This window comes from Accipiter gentilis, chromosome 21 (assembly GCF_929443795.1).
Source record: "Accipiter gentilis chromosome 21, bAccGen1.1, whole genome shotgun sequence".
NCBI classification, from domain to species: domain Eukaryota; kingdom Metazoa; phylum Chordata; class Aves; order Accipitriformes; family Accipitridae; genus Astur; species Astur gentilis.
The window spans coordinates 1,089,157-1,109,414 of NC_064900.1; the positions used below are offsets into that span (position 1 = coordinate 1,089,157).

Genomic DNA, 20,258 nt, shown 5'->3' on the forward strand with positions numbered 1-20,258 from the left:
GTCCCTTTTCAAGTACAGAGTTCCCACGGCCTCCTGCTATGTTCATGCCATCCCTAGACCCTCCTGAGAGGTCTGCATGGTGCCCATCTCTCTGCAGCATGGCACACAGAGTTTCATCCTCCCATGCAGACTGGGCCCGGTGTTCCTGCTCCCATCAGCACTCAGTTTGCTGGATCTTTTCTTTCTGGTTTTCCTCCATCTCCTTCTTCCTCGGCACAGTGACTGCAACCATCCCTTCCAGCGCTGGGAAGGCAGGAGACCGTGCCTGAAAGAGAAGAAAGGGGCAATATCAGGCATGGGAGGGAGACTGAATGGCACAAGTCTGGGCTTCTCCCTGCCATGGAAGACATGGTCCTACTGCTTGCAACCACGAGGCTCCCATTCCCTCCTAGAGCCAGGGAAGAGCCCCAGTCCCACTCTCCAAGACATGCAGTATCTTCTGAGGAAGGCTGGCTCAACACTATCCTCTGTGGTGTCATGGGCATAAGGAATAACAAAGACAGGACATGCTTAAGAGAGAGCAAAGAATGATCTGGGCAATGGTCAGACCACTGTCAGGTTCAATGGTATGCCAGATTTTACAACACCTTTTCAGAGAGACTAATTAAAGGCATGAAGGTTCACCCAAAACGAGATAAGAACAGATTAAAGACAGAACCACTTTCACATCTTGCTTTAACACATGACTTTCTAGGCAATGGAAAAGAGGTAGATCTCAGGACTCCTGATAATGGTAAAGTATATGGTGACACACAGACAATCAATACAGCAAGAAAAGATGAGATTAGTAAAAGAATGGCATGGTAGGTGTGATCTCAGCTAAGAGGAAGGGACTGGGATTTTGCTGGCAGGTTCCTGTCAGGCTGTAGAGAAATGGTAAGCACACGTTTTCAAAGATCAGTTGGTCCCACAGTCATTAATGCTTGGTCCACACAGAGACTGTGAAAGTGCTAACAAGTTATGTAGCTGGTAAAGTTGAGGAGCCTCATTTGGAAGAAAGAGGATGAAAATGTCACCCAAGACCCAGATATTTTAGGAGAATGGAGCAGTTAAACTGAATGACAGGGTGAATGAAATACAACTACCAACCAACCGCATGTTGGTAGACTCAGGGGATCGGAACAGGAATTCCTAATGTATGGGCAATAGCCCATCAAGGGATACCAGTGAGCAGTCAGTGTTCAACAGATGCAAGAAGAGCAAATGTAATCTCAGAGAATGCCAGCAGAGAGAGGGAGAGAACAAGAGAAGAGCTAATATCTCTGCTCAAGGCACCTCATCTGCACTCTCACAAAGGCTCAGCCCACCGGGGAGACTCTGCAGAGAAGGGCATGAGGACCATCCACAGATGGAGGACCTGTGCTGCAACAGAGGAGCTTTCCTTACTCGGCAAAGCAAGGCCATGAGGGCATATACAAATGCTTTGAGGTGGTAAATATTCTGGCTGGATTAGAGCTGTTTAAGCTAACAGCTGGACACCCACATATCCTATTTCCCGCTAGCTGAGGCTTTACAGTTACACTGTCAAGGGGTTCCTGTCCAAAGTTTTGGGCTGGAAAGGGTGGTTCTGATCATCTTGTCCTGGACTTGCACAGTCAAGAAAGTCACCCAGAAACTGTAGATTTCTGCCTCAGATTATCCATTACCATCAGTGCTGATTACGGACTGATGATGAAAAACCAGTCACGAGTCGCTCCAGCGCTACCCACAGTGCTTTTTTTAAAAATGCCCATCTTGCTTCTGTTCTGATGCTGCCTGTCTTCAGCCTCCAGCCACTGGGATTTGCTAAGAATTTGCATCAATGCTGTCACATCCCTCATCTTCAGCTCAAGGCAGGTTCAAGGCACTCAGCTATTTTGCCAGGGCAAGCTCTTCCAACCTGAGATCTCTCGGAGCCACTGGCCCCTTCTTCACTGAAAGGGGATTTTCATTGTGGGCCCTTTCCGAGAAGCTAAGTAGAAGGCAACTACATCACAACTACTCACAAAAGGTGTCCCTTGTCAGCAAAGGGAAACCCTGAAGGAAGAATTTGCCATGTAATGGATTTGCAGAGAAACAGTATGAAAACTGCAGAGAAACGGTCTGACTTGTTTGCACGTTTTTCTCCAGTGGCGTGCTGGGGAGGGATCAGTCCTGGCCTGGTCTTTGGGATCATAAAGGCAAGGCAGAATTTTCAGAAGATGAGATACTGGAACAAGCTGAGCAAATGACAGGCAGTAAGTTGCTGGAAGCAGACAGCTGAGGTGCAAGGGCTGAGCCAGCAACAACAGACCTGCATCGAGATCAGCGTCTGGGGACCAGCAGGCATTTGTATGAAACAGGAGACTCTGTTACATCAAACCATCCTGATAAGGAATAAGAGATAGGGCACCTACAAAAGCCTGGAAATTAACCCTCGTCTATTACAGCATGGCTTGATCTCTGGGAGAATAAACAAGAAGCTTTTCAAGACTGGGCTGTGACTGTCTCCTGTGAGGTTTTACCCCTCCTCTGAAGTGTCTGACCTGCTGCCAGATGAGTGCCATGGTTAGCCAGACCTGCCGCTGCCCAGGATACAGCTTTCACTACATGTCCATGAGACCCTCAGCAGGCTGCCCAAGCCCCATTCTTCTTCTGGCTTCTGTGTCCCTGAGACGTTTCACTGCTGTCTCTAGGGTACCCAGGGGAAGGTCAAATAAGGGCTGATGTACAGGAAAACTAACAGAAATGGGGTGATGGACACTTACCCTTTTTTGTAGGGCCAGAGCCAGAACACAGGCCGTAAGCAGGAGGAAGAGGGTGAGTGTGAGCCCAAAAGTAACCTGCCCACTGAAGATGGTGGGAGGGCTGGATACCTGGGCACCTGTGAGGAGGAACCACAGTTAGGAAGGAGGGGAAGGTTGATTTTGCACTGGGGCAAGGCTGGGACTGCACAAAGACGGGCAGACTGGAAAAGGGTGCAGGGAACTGGAAGGAGTAACAGGAGGAACTGGTGAGAGCTACGACAGGATGACAACAAGATGGGATCCAAGCGGTCAAAGGGGAGAGGGACAGGGTGAGGCTGGGAGAGGAAGGGGCACCAGGGAAGTGGATAGGGAGAGACGAAGGGATCGGTTACAGATCCATGGGGGACAGTACCTGTGATCTGCAGCTCGTACTCCACTGCTCCCAGTTTGCCTTCTGACCCATATACACTGCATTCCCATGTGCCCGTATCCTTTTGTGACACTTGGGGTATTTCCAAGGTAGGGCCCATCTGGGCTCTGTGGCTCTCCAGGTTATGGGAGGTGGCCACAGCCAGCTTGCTGTTAGTGGGGGCTAAGTCGAGGTGCTTCCACTGGAAACGTTCATGTCCCCGGGGGTGTGTGAGGCTGCAGATGAGCAGCAAGCGAGACCCCTCAGAAACCGGTCCTTGGATGCTTGGAGTAACTGCAGCAAAGGAAAAAAAAGTACTTTCAGGAAAGACTACAGGCAGGTCCACATCTCTTCCTCATCCCTCCTTCTTCTGTTACACCCCTCCTTTACTACTTCCTCTAGTTTATTTTGTCTTCCTCAGTCTTAAGAAGAATAATCAAGTTACCCAGGAAAACTCCTGCTTTCAGCAGAGTCCAGTGCAATGTAATGCCCTGAATAGAGACCTTGTTTCCCACCCTGGGGTGGGAACCTATGAGCAGGAGCAACCCATGCTTACCAGACTGACATGCAGGGAGGTTTATCTGCAAGCAGTGGGGAACCCCAGAGAAGTGATGCACCTCCCTGTCTCTCGTCTCACCTGTAACCACTGCCAAGGTCACGTCCCTGATGATTTTCTTGCTGCCAACAGAGACAGCACAGTGGTACTGCCCTGCATCACCCGGCCCCACCTCAGGAAGATGAAGGGGGAAGCTTCTGCTGCTCGAATTCTGGGAGATGCCCCAGTCTTGCAAGAGTCCTCCTGCAAGGCGGCTCCAGTGGGCTGTCACCAGGTCGATCCCAAAGGCACTGGGAAGGTAGCTCAGGGTACACGGCAGATCAGCTGCAGAGCCAGCTGCAGCATAGACCACAGGGTTGGGTGGGCCATCAAAACCTGAGCCAGAGAGAGAGGACAATGTGGGGTGGTGGCTGGGAAGAGCTCCGCAGGAAGGTGACTGGCCTGGGAAGTGAGGACAGGGTGGGAGCTGGGAAGCTGGAGCCACTGGGGTTGGTCAGTCACATCAAAGGGAGCAACTTGGGGATGCTGGTGTAGCAACGCAGAAGCTGAGCTCACCTAGAATTTGCAGGTTGTACGTGGCAGAAATGATCTCGTTATCGGAGTATCTGAGCTGGCAGCGCCAGGAGCCCGCATCACTCATGGCTGGCCGGAGGATGGAGAGAGCCCCATGTGAGGAGCAGAAGGTCCCGGAGGTGGGGACCAGGCGCCCGTTGTGGAACCAGCATGTCTCCACAAGGTTGGCCCGGTGGCTAGAGTTGCAGCTCAACAAGAGCGGTTCATTTTCTACCACGGGGCTGGGTGGCCTGAGGGTTACTGCAAGAAAAAGGAAGCGGCGGGGGGTGGGGAGGTGGAGCGGGGAGAGTTAAGATCACAGGGGGACTACCAAACCATCCCTTTGTGCCTCTCCTGTCCTAGCTTTGTACCTCAGGCAGTCCTCTCTCCAGATCTGAGAGCAGACAGTGGGAAGCTGTGCACTTTCAGGAGGCTGCTGCCTGTACTCTAACCTGCCCTGGCAAACACGGCATGCCCACCTCGTCCCACCTTTACAACCTCCCCAGTCCTACAATCAACGTTCTCCATGGTTTCCATCTTCTCCTACCTGTAATTACGCCCAGCTCCACCTGGCAGCTCCTGACCTCCGTGTCGTATGTCACCTGTGCCTCATACAGCCCGGCGTCCTCGCTCCGGACCGGGTTGATTCGCAGGGAGAAATTGCCATTGCGTAAGGCGGAATCCTGGACTGAAACCCGGGGCTTCATGGGCAGTGCCGTCTTCCGAAGGCCTGAGTACCCCACCTCCAGCACCACGTGTGGCTCCTGGCGGGCGCTGGGAGTGGGACAAGTGAGCGGCTCGTGCCAGAGGCAAAGGTGAGATCGAGGCAGAGGGGCAGGATGGGGGGAATGTGGGGAAGGATAAAGGGGGCTCAAAGTGTCTCCCATCCTCCCCAGTCCCCCCATGAGGACACGGATCTGTCTTGGCCCTGGCGTACCTTCCCCCATGCCGCTTCCACAGCACAGATGTCTTGTCAGGCAGCTGCTTCCACATCTTTTTGGGGCTCAGGTGGCAAGGCAGCACGGCTGAACTCCCCGCTCTGGCCCACACTTTCTGCTCCCTGCTTTCCCCCTCTGCTACTCCTGGTAGGATGTGGCCAGCTGTAATGAGATGGAGGGTTGAGCAAAGCAAAGGGTGGGATTCATGGAGCAGAGGGCAATATCTGGCCATCTTCGGTGGGGTTAGAAGGGCACAAATTCTCCTTCCCAGACCTGTCAGGGACCAAGTAACACCCAGACTCAACTTTCCGAGCTACACTGCCCTCCCTGATACGTTCAGCCCCTCGTACCATTGAAAGCCAGCAGAGTGAAGGTGAGGAACAGCACCAGGGACTTCAGCTTCATGGTGGCATCCAGGAGAGGCGAGGGGCAGCGTCTTCCCACTTGGATCTGTACTTGATCAGGTCCGAAGCTTTAAGAGATCAGCAAAAATGAGCATGGGCAAAGAAGATGCTAGAGTGCATGGAGGAACCAAGGGGGGTCAGCTGGATGTGCTTGCTATCATGCTGTTTCTCTCTCTGATCAAATTATTTCCCTAGATGCTTTTATATTGCAGGTGGGGAGCTAATTTCCTTATATCAGTAAGAAGATGCGTCACGACCAAGAAACCAGTATAATTCTGAGGCACGTGAAGTCAGAGCTGGAGCCAGTGAGAGAGAGGAGGGAGGGACCACAGACACTGTTCTAAGCATCTTTTAGTGGAAATTCTTTGAGTCGCTGTTGTTTTTCTTACAAGTTTCGCTTCTACATAGACAGTGGAAAAAGTGTAGAAGACACTTCCCAGCAAGTGCCCTTCATGTTTTTCTTTCATCTCTTACCTTTTTTGGTTTGATCTTTCCGCCTCTTATAGTTTCTGTCTACTTGTTTCAGGGCTTTTGAGAACACGTTGGTCTTCTTTTTGCTGCTCTTTTGTTGTTGTTGTTTCTTTTTTTTTTTCTTCCTTCTTTAATCCTTAAAATACGCTGATTTCTTGGCTTTTTTCTCATTGGCCAGTTCACAGGCAGCATGAGGAAAGGGTCTGTGGTGAGCTCCAACCAGGGCACGTGTGACCCATCAATCTAGAGCCCAGGGGCAATATGGCACAAAGCTGAGGTGGTCCAAGGAGACAGAGAGGACCATCCAGGAGAAGCGACCAGCACCGAGAAGAGGGGCTGCATGCTGTGGCACTATGAGGGGTGTGAGGAAGGGACCCTCACCCTCCGGCAGCGCTGGGGAAAACCCACCCGAGCTTGTATGCTGAGGGGGCTTGTCCTAGCTCCCGTGTAGCTGCTGAGCTTTGCATAGGACAATACATTTCCATCCGTGTGCCTCATCCTCAGGCCCCTTTTGCCTCAGAGCACCCCCACTGTTGTGGCTCACACTTTCCAGCAACTCACTGGCTCTGACTCTTTTGGACTTAATCAGCCCTTCATGATGGGTGTCAGACACCCAAGCCCCTCGGCGGCTCATCCCCGAGGGCTGGGGCTTTTCCTGGGGGTAAGGGAAGGGAGGTGACTCAGAGCAGCCACTTCTTCACTGTGGAAGGATCAGCTGGGTGGTGAAGGTGGAGGATAAAAGAGAGCAAGTGGTACGCCTCACTTCAACAGCTCCCTGTTGTGGTGACTGCTCTCCTCTCTTTTATCAGGAGGCTCTTCAGCCTCCTGGGGAGTGGGATCGGTGTACAGGAACCTGGTGCGAATTTGTGTGCCTCAATGTCCCCAGGGCAGTGGGGACATTGTAGTGGTCCTTTGTGCCTTCTGTGTTACCCAGCCCATGGGATCTCATGAGAGAGGAAGAGAGGAGCGAAGATGGGTGAGAACTTGTGACAGTTGGCAGGACGTGTTTTTTCCTCCTGTTCAAGAAAAACAGTTTGTGGTGCCCAGTCCAAGCAGAAAGCATCAACCTCTCTTTCCCCTGAATCAGCAGTGCGAGAATGGTGTGAGTGTGTGGGTGAAGATGAGAGACAGAGAAGAGAGATGGAACCATGGTGTGGAGACACGTACGGCTCCGCAGCCTGGTGTCATCTGCTCCCCCTCCTCTGGCTTCGCCCGGGGGACACACTGAGCTCGCTGCTCTCCCCCTCCATCCCGACCCGCTCTGCACTCTTAACCTTGGCGCCCTGGCCCTATTCCCCTCTAGTCCCCAAAACCACCCTTAACTGAACCCCTGTTCTAGAAAACGCTTCTTTCTTGTCAGAACTGGCAAAGGAGAGAGATAGATTCCCATCCTGCTGCCGCTTTCCGAGAGGCGGTCACGAGGGACTGACGGAGAGCCCAGGAAAGTGACAGGAGCTGTCTAGCACTGGGAGGGGGCATTTGGGGCCGAGGGGTTATTATGCTGAGTGAGCATGTTGTGAAATGAAGGTTCTGGAGGCACTGTTTTACTCAGCACCAGGCTATCTTTAGCAAAGACACCTGTGACGTTTCTCTCTAACGACCCATTTTAAATGCTGACTCCCTTGAATGGCATTTTCGTCATCTCCCAGAACAGGACCCCGCCGCAGAAATAACAATCACGGGAGCAAGATCAGCATAGGGGCATCTTCTCAGAACAGCCTGCGTGGGTCCCTTGGGCGTAGGGGCTGACGGGGACGTGTGGACTCTGGCAGAGCCATGGGGAAGGAGGGGCAGGCTACAACAAGAGTAGCCCAGGACTGGGATACAGAAGCCCAGCTCACTAAATACGCCTTTGTCCGTGTTAGGCATTAGCTAGCTTCAGCCAGGTTCCAGACTTACCCGCAGCAGTCACCTTGCTCACAACCTTAATACATTGCTCTTCTTGTCTCTTTTGGCACGTCTTACGGGTGCAAACTACACTTACCACGAAAAATAGGAATAGAAAACACTATTTTGCAGTATCATTGAGTTAGTCTTGCTGAAGGAATTTTCCATTGCGTTTCCAGATTTCTGTGATACAATGTTTTTCTCTGAGTGATTCCACTTTCATGTTTTGGTCCTTGCAGCATCAAGTCTGAAGCTAGTCACAATCTTCTGCTTTATGCTGACTTTCTGAGGTGCTCTATAATTAATTTGCAGACTTTTAACTGACTGAAGAAATTGCGCTGTGACTTGAAGACTGGGTTATCAGCCATGCAACTTGAGATCAGCTGGTTTGGGTGTTCCCGGGACAGAGCGCTCACCAGAAAGACCTCATGTAAAACGTCCTGATTGCTGTTTGCCCAGAGCTAAAGCAAACATAACAAGCAAAAAGAAGTTGCTTACTAATAAGAGATAACTAATAACTTTGTGGTGAGGGACTGTAAACAGAAAGCAGCCGTGCCTGGGGAGACAGAAGGGAAGGTCTGGCAGGGGATGTAGGGTGAGCAAAAGCAGCTGGGCAGGTTGGTACTCAACAGGCGCCTGGATAGACAATGGGCTTTCTAGCGGTGAGACTGGGATTAACTGTGAGACTTCTGGCACTGACTGGGAAGCTCAGGGAGCTAAAAGAGATCTAAGCTCAGCTCCAGAAGCGAAGTAGTGGAGCTGCCCTTCTCTGGGTGCTCAGGACAGATGCAGTGGTCCTGGAGTGGGTGCGGACGGACCACGCAGCAGAACCCTGAACTGGAAAGAGCTGGTGCCCACGGCTTGACAGGCTTTGTGTCAGATGTACAATGTGGAAGCGTGTCGAAGTAGGCACCCCGGAGGCAGAGGGATGCAAGCCACTTCTCCTCCACAAAGGGCCATGATGGTTTCTACCAAGGTGCCAGCCTGGGATCCATTCTGCAAATGAAATTGCTCAACTTCTCTAAGTCCAGGGTGGGTACCAAATGCGCTTCCTTTCTCACAGGAGGAGGCGGTTGCTCCAGACTTCTGTCCCTCTGCAATGCCTAGAAGCAGCATGTTATCTTCCCATGGCCAGGGTACGCCAAGCGTCAAAGTGGTCTTGGAGAAGGGACCCATTTATCTGAGGTGACAGATCCCCAAAAGGGGTGAGGAGAAGAGGATTAGAAAAGAGAAAGTTCACAACTCCCAGTAGATCTGGGCAAAACCAAAATGTGCCTCTGCAGAAGTTCTAGGAGGAGGAAAAGTGGCTGGCTGCCTGACCTTTATCGGCAGGCTCTTTTGAAAAGGTCCTTTTTAGAGGATTTGTTGAATGGGCAGTGCCTGAGTCACCACAGGTCTCTGATGTGGAGCTGAGGAGAGTCTAGCAGTGGCCTGCTTCCCAGAATCCCATGGGAACACCTTTAGGAAAGCATAGCTTTATGGAGTCTGGACAAATATGCAGCTTCTTTCTTTACAGTGCTAAAAGGTGAGTCACCTTTGTATGACAATCCTCAGCAGATAGCTGAATATCCCAGAGAAACCTGAATTAGAAAGTCAGGAACAACATTGGGGGTGCTGACCAAACCTGCAGGCTGCATTTCTGCTAAAAAACCCGAGTGATTTAATCACTGAAGAGAATCTGCAGCATTCATAGACATATTTGGCAGCTAGCATCTTGTATCTGGCCAGCATCAGCTGTAGAGAAGTGTGGAACTGTTCTCTTTCAAAAGGCCTCCAGATCCTTCCTGGGGGAGAGATGGGATGCTGGAGGATCCTCTTTGGACATTCACAACTACCTGTGGAGATGGTGATGGCTATCGGTACCTTGGCCAATATCTAGTTAAGTGATGTGTTTGATGCCACAGGATGTCTTTGATGCCACAGCCTCTGTGTTTTGCAACACAGAGGGTGAGGTGGATCAACTACAAAAATACATGCAGCAAGCTAGGTTACATTTTGACTCACTTCCCAGTGCAGCATTCATGCCATGCTTTTAATCCACTGGAAAAATATGTGATAGCCTCCCAAAGGTCCCAGGGCTGCAGTAAGCTTTCTCAAGAGTGAAGAGGTACCCAGGAGCCCAACACATGCAAGGGATGGGAGAAGCATGCCAGCTGTGAGGAGAAAGCTCTCGGTTACAGTGACCTGACACTGAGGTGAAGGAATCGGGCTTTGACCCAATGTGCCACGTGTCGCTGAGTGACTGGGGCGGTAGCAGAATGGTCCTAAAAGATTCCCTTGACTCAGGTATGGGCTGAAAGGAGCTGAGGGGCACTCTGATAGGAGCTGAACCTTGGTCTGAGAGTGGGATTCCCAAAACCTGGTTCTCCCAGGGGTAGCTGGAGAGAAAGAGTCCGACCATCTGCAGGGTCCTTGGGCCCCGGAGGGCTGGAAGCTCCAGTGCTGACAGCAGAGCTGGATGACAGACTAGCACTGGGCATCAGGGGTAGTCCAGAAAGCAGGCGAGCACTGGCAGAAACGGCCAGCAAACAAGACCTCTGAAAGCTGTCAGCACCAAGTCTGGTGTCAGGATAGTCTGGGAGGATGATGCCGGACATGTAGTGAAACCAGGGCACCCAGATTTCCTTATCAGATTACACACAAGCCCCTTCCTAGGTGTGGCTGCTTCAGTTTGCCATTCTCCTGACAGTTTTGCAGGCAGACTGTATGACTGATTTTTCCTGAGGGGTGTTTTGGCCTGGGGGAACTCCAGAACAGATGTGGGTTCTGTCCACTGGTGTAAGACCTTCCAGCAGCTGATCCAGGGGAATATCAATGGCCTCCTGGGTGCCAAGAGGGAGATAGGCTGATCCACATATGCCAGGCTCAGATCCCCATTGCTGCTGTTTCTCTCAACTGACAGACAATACAGCAAGTATCCCCTCAAAGAAAAACTGCCACAGAAGGATGTGCCTTGTGCCCAGGGGGCTCGAATCCTTTCTGTGTCTTACTCTTGGCAGCAGCGTGGGTCTCTCTGACACAGAAGAGGCACCTCGGACATGTTTCAGATGCTGGGGGATGAGCATTGCCCAGGGCACAGAGGGGTCTGGCTCCAGGCTTACTTGCATGTGTCCTTGGGAACTGTGAAAAAGTAGGTCTGGTCCATGTGCTGTGTTTTTATGGTGCATCATGGCAGGAGAACATGAGCCCGTATCTTACAGTACACTGGAGCTCTAGAACCTACAGGCAAATACTTATTACTAAAGAATATGTTATTTCTTTCTTAGTGGGAAAGCTAGATATAAAAAAGTAGAGGGTAACTAAAGGAGCATTTGATGCTATGAGAAATCATTTGCAGAAGAATACAATCCCTGGGAAGGTTCATGTGGATGATGGCACAGCAAGGAAGGGGAGAGCAGTGCTCCAGAATACTTCTGAAGAGAATGAAGTCTCTGATTTGGTGATCCCCAACCACTTTGCTTTGAACAAAAATTGCTAGGGAGGGAGATGGTGCATTTTTAAACTGAAAGGGCTCATTGTAAATCAAAATGGATTTATTTCTTTACAGTTTAGTTTTCAGCTGGATCAATTCTCTGATGCTCATCAGTGTTGACAAAAGAGAGGCAGCAGGAGAGATGAAAGGGAAGATGGGATTGCCCCTTTCTGCAACACTATTCATTTATGCTGGATTGTGTGACACGCTGCAATTTAGAGTGTGGTGGCAGCTGAGCTGTTTTTTCAATTTCCTCTTCATTTGGCACCTCATGGCAGGTAGCAGCCTGCATCGTTTTGTAAGATAGCTTCTACTGTCCCACTAAGAAAAAAAATGCAAAACCAAATGAACCCACTTGTTGGTCACAGCACCACAGGAAGACTTATGCGGAAAGGGACCTCTGGGGTCTCCACTCCATCCCTCTGCTCCCAGCAGACTCTCAAAGTACGCCGGGTTGCGCTGGGTCTGGCCCAGGTAAATCCTGAACACCTCCAATTGTGGAGATTCTCCAGCCTCTCTGAAAACCTGTTCCACTGCTGAAGCACCTCACAGGAGAGGCCTTTCCTTATGTCCCATAGGAAGTTCATTTGTTGCAACCCATGCTGCTTGTCTCGTGTCCTTTCTCTGCGCCCCTGTGAGAGGAGTCTGGCTCTATCTTCTCTCTAAGCCCCTTTGGGTAACAGCAGGCAGCAGTTAGTTCTTCAGGCTGAACAAACGCTCCTTGTCATGCGTCATGTCCTCCACCCCACAGACATCTTGGGACCTTTTGCTGGCCTTGCTCCAGTGTGTCAACGTCCCACAGTATTGCAGTTGTGGCTTTTCATGTGCCATGAAGACGGGATTAATCGCTGCTTGCCATGTTCTTGATAATGAAGTCTGGCATTTGACTAGCCTTCAGCACTGCAAAGAGACCCTGCTGGCTCTGGAGGTACCCCCGTTCTCACCACACTGGAAGATGACTGGCTATTATTATGGCACATACAACAGGCTTTGTCGGTGTAAGGACTGACTCTTATTTACCCTCAAAGGAGGCTGGGACAAAAGAGATGGAACGTTTCTCTTCTGTGTAAAGGGGCTTTAAAGTTCCCAAGAAGGGGTGGGACCTCCTGTGTCACGATGAGGGCTGGCAGAGAGATCTGGGTTCCCAAGATGGAGATCCAACAAACTAAATATTAGGAAGTTTTGCCAGGAGTCTCTCACTGATGTGCAATTAAGGCCACGTGGGGAAAACATTGGTTTAAGCTCAATTTTTTTGGTTTGGTGCTGTTTATAATTTTTCCTGGTTCTAAGAAGTTTTTGTTTGCAGGTGTCAGGTCCCGTTCTCCAGGAGGTGAACAGGCCACGCTGAGCGGCGTTCTCTCCACGGTAACAGGCTTCTCTGCCAGGTTTTTCTCAGCAAGCCACAACAGACCAAAGGACCCTCTCTAGCTGTATGGTGTGCATGAGAGTAGAAGATAAAGCAGCTAATGCTTTTGTGTCCTGTGTAAATACTTCAGCCCCTTTGTTGATGAGATTAAAGCACCCTAGAAATTCAGACTCTGTGAGCTTCCAGTGCTAGGCTGCCACATGATTTCTTCAACATCCAACTGCTTTCTGATGTCCATGGCTGTCTTATGCTGCCAGAATGTGGTTAGGAGGGCTTCACAACTCTGCAGGTGTGACTGTCTCTCCTGGCATGGTGCACACTTCGTATTTGGCGAGGTTAATGGGAGGCAACTGCCTCCTAAGACCCCTGGTAAAATCACACTTAGAATTAAAACATAAGGTTATGCGTTGAGGAACAAAGTATGTGGATCACACTTCCAGAACAGAATACAGTATCCTGGGAAGACAAGACCCCAGGGAGGCAGATACATGATCGCATGCTGTATAAAATGGGATCTCAAAGAGTGAACAGATTGTGTTACCTCTGTTTACAGCACAAGTTACTGGAACATGTCCATGATTCAAAAAAGGATGTGGAAAAATGGAGAAGGGTTTAGAAGAGTGGTACGAAAACCCCTGACTTGGTGCCTGGAGATTTTGCTTTTGAATGTACAGAACTTGAGGTGTTTGATCTATTTTACCTAATCCGAAGGAAACAGTGGTGAGCTCAGGAAGCAATTTTACTGCAAACAAAAGGAAATTCGTTTTACGTGTCACAAAGACGGTAGAATTATTGTTAGAGCATGTTGTGGAGACCAGGAGCATAAATGAGTTCAAACAGGGATTAGGTAATTTGTGGAGGATCAGTTCCTCACTGGCTTTTGAATCTGACGGCCTGGGTATGACTGCCAGCTCAGGATGTCCGTGACTCTTTTTACAGGAAGCTTCTATATGATGCCTTGGCTCTCGGTGCCTTTCCTTAGGGATCCTGTATCGGCCATAGCAGAGCACTAGGCTAGAGAGACCATCGGTATGACCGTTTTTAAGCTCACAATCTCTCTCTGATCTATTCGCCATCTATCTTTGACATTTTCTTCCCCATGAGGAGAAATGTGAAATAGAGGCAGGTTCTCTACTCCAACAGAGGAGCATAAGGATGACTAGTGGCTCAAAATTAAACCCAAAATCTGGCTGGAAATGAAGCACATGTTTTTCAGAGCAAGGCTCTGACATGGGAAGGACTCTTGTGGTGGCCTCTTCACCACCTGCACACTGTTGACGTGAAAAATGGTCCATGGCATCCTCTTGCTCAGCCCTAGGATCTGGGGCTCTCTGCAGGAACAAGGCAGCCAAGCCAGCTGATCACCATCATGAGAATAAAACACTCTCTATTCATATTTCCCCAGGCTTTTCCCTCACTCGCAGCCCTGACTGGAGGGCTTCCCTAAGAGTGCATGTGGGCCCTTTTTAAGACTCAGGAAAAAAGCCAGCTGGGCTTGCTCTGCAAGAAAACTCCAGCGCAGGGCTGGAAAACTGCAGAGGAGCATGTCCGCTGAGCTGAGGCACATAAGCTACAGGGAAAAGGAAGGAAAAGGCTCCTGGACTCAAACTGAGGTGGTGGTGGCATGTGGGTGTGGGGACTTTCCCCTGAGTTTAGCAGGGACCTGCTGTTTTTTCCCTAGCTACAAGTGGTCAGAGGGCTCACTTGTTCCAGACGTGAAGGAGAGATAGGGGTTTCTCTTTTTTTGTGGTTTTTTTTTTTCTTATTTCTATTGTTTTCTTCTCTGTGTTGCTTATTAAGTCAAAATAAAAGTCACTCTGAAAGACTGGTAACCTCAAGGGTTCTGTGGGCCCCCTGTCTGAACTGTAAGCTTGTGCAGAGAAAGAAATACGGACAAAATGGTCCAGTCATGAGGCAAGGTAAAGTTCAGAAGCCTTAAGAATGGAAAAGGAGGCTACAGTCAAAATACTGGGTCAGGAGTAGTTGCTCAAAAGAAGAAAAAAAACCCCAAACCCAAGACTAACAGCATTTCCTGCCCTGGTCTGTGAAAAACAAATGTTTGGGGTGGATATAAAAACCAGAAAACTCTCAAAGTGAAGAGGCGTGCTCACTGAAGGGTCGGAAAATGATCTGGAAACCTTCCCAGGTGCTTGAGGGTGGGATTCCACCTTGCAGCTGCTCTCATGAGGAAACTGATCCAAGTTTGCCTTCCTGTCTCAATGCCACCGGGAATGACTGTCCCTGGCTACATACTCACCCCCCATGCAGAGATTGTGATAATATGGCCCTTCGTGGGGCTGTAGGCCAGACCAATGTAACCATTTAGGTTTAAAAGGAAGAGGAGAAGAAAAACTGGCTGTGTAATTAGGATAGGGAATATTTCAAATGACTTCCATGGCAAGTTCCCACAGGCAGCTGCCCTAGCACAACTGAGCAGATGAGAAACTGTCCTGAGGAGTGGAAAGGATAGAAAACTTTTAAAATGCCATTGCTGTCACGTGGAATTACACTCTGGATGGCTGGCTGATATCTGTAAATGGCTCTGGGAGAAGTGGACTATCTAAGCAGTGTCCTAAACCCAGCTGACAATGCAGCACTGACAGATTTTAAGATACCTGGGGCAGTTGCTGTGGTCACTTGGGGATGTGTGGACCTGCCAGCTAAACCCAGAAGTTTGTTTCCCCAAGACAGTTCTGCAACTGACAACTCTAAAAGAGGTTCTCCAGAAAGTTGCAGTGATCTCAGGTACTGGCTCTGCTGTTGGGCATCAAATATAGGTTCTTGATAACCAACTCGAGTTGTAGACAATGAGAAAAATAGGGCCATAACTTCCTAAGGGGGGAAAATCAAACTCCAAAGCTCTATCTAGGGGATGCAATAAGGGAGGGAACGCTACTGGGAAAGGGTCCAGAATCAGCTACAGCTGAGAAGGCTGTAAGTGACGTGAATGTATACGTGCCTTTCTAGTGGAGGTCCCCTAGACCTGCCCTGGACTCTCTAGGCAAAGGTCCATTTCTCCTGGAAGCCAGAGAGACACCTGTGCATGTTCAAATCAACCTGCAGACACCCAGGCAAGACAAATCTGATGCTGATTGACCACACAGGGACTCCTCAGTTCTCCAGGTTTGAGTTAGGCCTCTCATAACACCGGCGGTGTGATCCGAGGCATTCCTGGTTCCTCCACTCTGAGAGACAGCTCATGGCATGCTCTGTGCCCGGCATTTTGGGTACAGAGAAACTCAGAAGACTGCTCACCATCTTTTCAGTCAAGTATTTACAGACATGTCAAGTTCAGTGCCACCAGAGGGCCCTTGAGGAGACAGGAAAGCTGTAGACCTACGCTGAAAGGACTCCAGCGATTCCTCTCCCAGTAATAAACCCGTTCGAGAGGATCAAGGATAGCGATACAAGGTCCACCCTCCAAGCTGGGAGAGGTATCCATTTGAGCTACAGTTGGTTGTGCTGCTTTTTTCTCCCAGAGCGGTGCTCTTTTTCAGCACAAGCAGCAGTCTTGAAAGAAGAGATTGGGGCTTAGCCTTTGCATCCCAGGTAACGCAGGAGGACTGGGTCTTACTGGAGTCTTCAGCGATGGGAGCACGTACAGCGCTGAGATGTTCTGCTGTATGGCAATTAGAAAACTGCAGGTGTCACCACTATATCCCAATTCCATGACAGCAGTCTTCCTTCTTGTCTGCAGTCTGGGTTCCCATCAGCTCTCTGTAAGCTTTTTACCCTTGTAAGTAAAAGCAAGAGCAGCACTGGGGAATACTGGGCCACCTACAGGAATCCTGCCACAGATGGGAGACCTTAAGTCAGGATTTGATCTGGAAACCCTTTAAAACATAGAGAAACTGAGGTGGAACAGGATGTTCTCCCATTGAGAAACTGCAGTCAACAGGGCACACTGTTAGCAGTGCTTTACAAGAATGCTTATTTCTACAGCTATGAAAAGGGATTCACAGACCCTGAAGCAGTCTGTATTTTCTTTAGTTATGATCAAAACCTCATGACTCATTTGAATTACAAGGTTGGCTTTCCCAAACTTCTCTACTGAACCTTCTGTGAAATTTACCTTGTGGAGAACTGGCAAATTCCAAGCTCTAATCTGGGTCCATATCTACCTTGCTGCTATCCTGGAAGCACAGGAGGTTTGCTGGAGCCATATACGACAGCCTCAGCTGTTTTCAAAACTGGATCTGACATAGGAAAAAATTTTGAAGTACCATTTAAGAAACTGTCCTTCACACAGGAAAACAGCAACTAGCTCTGAGTTTTCAGATGGGACTTCTGGTGTGCTTATGGACGAGCCTAACAGAGCGCTACCTGAGTTCACACTTGTGGAGTTCTGTCCAGCGAAGGCCCTTTTGTGAAGTTATTTGAATGTGCAACAGCAGAAAAGCTGCTGAAGGATGCTTCAGGTAAGGGTCTTTGAAAATTTTCATTACAAATTTTGCAGCCTAATAAATGTATCCTAAAATGATGGGTGAATTGCTGTAAGATCTGGGAAAGTCTAAGACATGGCTCTACCTGAGCTGCTAGAGAGGTATTGGCAGACCTACATAATCGCAGAGCTCTGGAAGCTGACTGTTTTTGCTACATCTTACAGCCTTTACTGGTTTTAGGCTCTTCCATCTTGGATGCATGAAGCCCCAGTAGCATTTCAGATCTAGGGACAAGATTCTCCGTTGTAGGACATGTGGCCCAACACCCTGCCGACATAATGACACTGCTTCATGGATTAAGCGATTGAGAATAAAGCATCTTGAACCCCACTAGGACATTGGAAACGTTCAGCTGGACTTGTTGAGATAAAGTGTTTAAGATAGGTGGTAGAGAATGGGAACTATGTCATTATAAAAAATGCTGGAGATCTGTAGAATGTGTGGGTCCTACAGCCCCCCAATGACAAGTAGCATCAGCTAGATATCACCCACAGCACATACATGGGTCGCGTGCTCTTCCAGCCTCTTTAACGGGTGATTTGCGGCAAGTCGCCTAGTCATCTGCCATAGCCTGCCTGCACAGGTACACCTGACAAGGTGTCTGCTCTGATATCCCAGTTCCCTGAAGCTCAGCTAAGGATCTACTGTTATGCACAGATACTTCCAGCTGCGACTCAGGCTTCCCGAACAGCCTGAGGTGGGAAAGCATCCTCTTCTGTGTCTGACAGAAAATGCCTCCCACAAGAGCGAAGCTGTACCTGATGGCACCACGCTTGGTCCGTGAGCCATCTTGTGTGGCTGAGACCCTTGAAGACAAACACCTTGGGTCTCTCCTCCCCCCTGTGACTGACCATGCTTTGCTAAAACCGTAAGAGTTCACCAAGAAACAAACCCCAAACTCATCCACTGATAGGCAGCGCTCCAGTCCTGTCCATCTGCGATATGTCCCCAGTCTGAGCCCACACATGTAAACACAGACTTCTTCCCTGAGAAAACACACAGACTGGATCAGCCACGAGCGTGTCTGTCTCTGACTCCGCTCTTGAAATAAGGGAGAGAGGTGGGAGGGAAAAGTACACGGGCTTCTTAAGGATCTGGGAAGGCAAGTTGTTTCAGTTTCCCATATGGCGTATGGGAAGCGGCTGAGCAATGTGTCTCCTAACCGGAGGGCCTAAAGAAGCCCCTGGTCCCAGAGGAAGAGGTGGGGGAGAGAAGTAATTCATCTTCACTAATTTTTTTTAAGCTAATATGACAGGGTGATTATGGACTTTCCTGAAGCAAGCAGGGTTTTCCTCCCAGACCAGCAGTGGCTGGAGGGCTCACTTTTTCCAGGTCTGAAGGAGGGTTCACGATTCTGCCCGTGCAGTGGTTTTGATTATGCTGGTCTTGCTTCATTTATTGGCTCAAAACTGGTGAGAAAGACCAAAGAGGCTGGGCGGAGGCAATAATTTGCCTAAGGGGGAAACGAGGAGGTGACAGCTGTAAGGTGCAAAGAGCATTCGTTTCTGGGCTCAGCACTTCAAAATACCTTCAGACTCAGTTCAAACTTTCCATGCCAGGCCTCTGTTTCTTCATATAGCACAGAAAGATGTAGATGGGAAGGCACCTCTGGCGATCTCTAGCCCAACCCCCTTGGCTGCAGCAGAGCTGACTCCAAAGCTAGGTCAGGTTGCTCTGCCTAACCAGAAGCGTCAACTGGTTTTATTCCATCAACAGGGAGTTCAGCTGCCTCCTCTCGTGCTCGCCGTCTGCAGCTCACCACCGCAGCCACGGCTGTTCTCTTCAGGAGGCCGTGCCTGCGCCGTCACCCAAGAAGGAGCAGCTCGCACCCCACCGGTGCTGTCCTGGCAGGCTTGGCACCCCCCACCACAGCCACAGCCTTTGGGTGGCAAGCTGGCCGCCCCGGTGGGTCCAGGTCCCAACCGTCCAGTGATCCCTCCTGGTCACTCCGAGCTGGGACAGGGACCCAGCTAAGACCTGGTAGGCAGCTCTACCTGCTCTTTGCACTGGTGTCTGCGTTTGCTTTTCTAAACCACAGAAAAGGGCCGTCAGAAGCAGAAATTGTCGCTCTAGAGGGAAGTCTAGTCATGCAAGAGCATGACTGCGCTGCCTCCACAAGCCTCTCAAAGCAAGCAGCCCCGGAGCAGGATGAGAAAGAAGGAAATCTCCGGTGCCGCTCGGTTGGCAGGACCCGAGCTGCTAGAAGCTTGGAGCAGGTGCCATCGGAAGCAAGGAAGGGATCATGAGCACCAGAAATGTTGCTTAGGAAGGGCCTCCTGACACCAAAACCTCGCCCAGGTGGAAGCACCGAGGACTTTGTTGCATGCTTATTGCAACCTAAGGTCTGGTCTACAGTCACGCTTGACCCCGTGGTAAGCCCTGATGAAAAGACGGTTAGGTTCAGCCGGTATGCACTTCTGTGCAGACAGCCTCTTGCAGCTTCATGCCAGCATGCACTGACTTCTAGTGTAGCTCTTAGCAGAACTGATAGCGTTCGGGGAGTTCTGCCCCCAGCTGATGAGGTTAACAGATGGTCACAGGAATCGAATTAGATGAGTGGAGAATTAGCACAGAGCCAGGGTGAATAGGGCCCCTGAATGGTATCATTACTTCTGAGGAATCACTGGTGAAGATGGGCTTTGTTCTTACCGTGATGATACCAGCACAACACCATTGATCTCACTGTGGAAGAAGAATTAGACTGAATGATAAAAAGCATCTTCAAGTTTGGATGCAAATCAAGCACACAGGCAGGCTTGAGATGAACTGCAGTGCAGAACACTGTATCCTCAACTTTTTCTGGAAATCCATGCAACTTCTTGCTGTGATCGCCTTGTTAGCTAAAATACCACCAGATACAGCATAGATCTTTGCAGGTCTAAGGAAAGGGAAGAAACCGTGCGGCTTCCCATTATGTTGTCTGTAGCCCTCAACTCAAGTCAGTGATGGTGTCCTGCAGGTCACCGAGATGAAAAAATACCAAAGCAGATATTCTTCTAACTGTTTCTGCATCTGTAGCTGTATCTTCTAACTCTGCATAGATGATGACAAAGGTG

At 49.9% G+C, this 20,258-nt stretch overlaps 1 protein-coding gene across 1 annotated transcript; it reads right to left on the reverse strand.

The window, feature by feature from the left end:
* Window positions 1-154: 154 nt before the first annotated feature.
* LAG3 (lymphocyte activating 3) lies at window positions 155-5,598 on the reverse strand. Its single transcript, XM_049824808.1, has 8 exons — window positions 5,511-5,598; window positions 5,160-5,322; window positions 4,770-4,996; window positions 4,226-4,483; window positions 3,752-4,045; window positions 3,118-3,408; window positions 2,727-2,842; window positions 155-265 (listed from the first exon to the last, which is right to left on the reverse strand). The coding sequence occupies exons 1-8, from the start codon at window positions 5,563-5,565 to the stop codon at window positions 155-157; spliced, it is 1,515 nt and encodes a 504-aa protein (XP_049680765.1). The 5' UTR covers window positions 5,566-5,598.
* Between the last annotated feature and the right edge of the window lie 14,660 nt (window positions 5,599-20,258).

Bases quoted from the DNA above. Each gene is read 5' to 3' on its own strand.
- LAG3 (XM_049824808.1), bottom strand. From the start codon at position 5,565: ATGAAGCTGAAGTCCCTGGTGCTGTTCCTCACCTTCACTCTGCTGGCT. The intron at 5,323-5,510 runs GTACGAGGGGCT...ATCTCATTACAG, and splicing joins CACTCTGCTGGCTTTCAATG to CTGGCCACATCCTACCAGGA. The intron at 3,409-3,751 runs GTGAGACGAGAG...CCTTTGCTGCAG, and splicing joins GACCTTGGCAGTGGTTACAG to TTACTCCAAGCATCCAAGGA.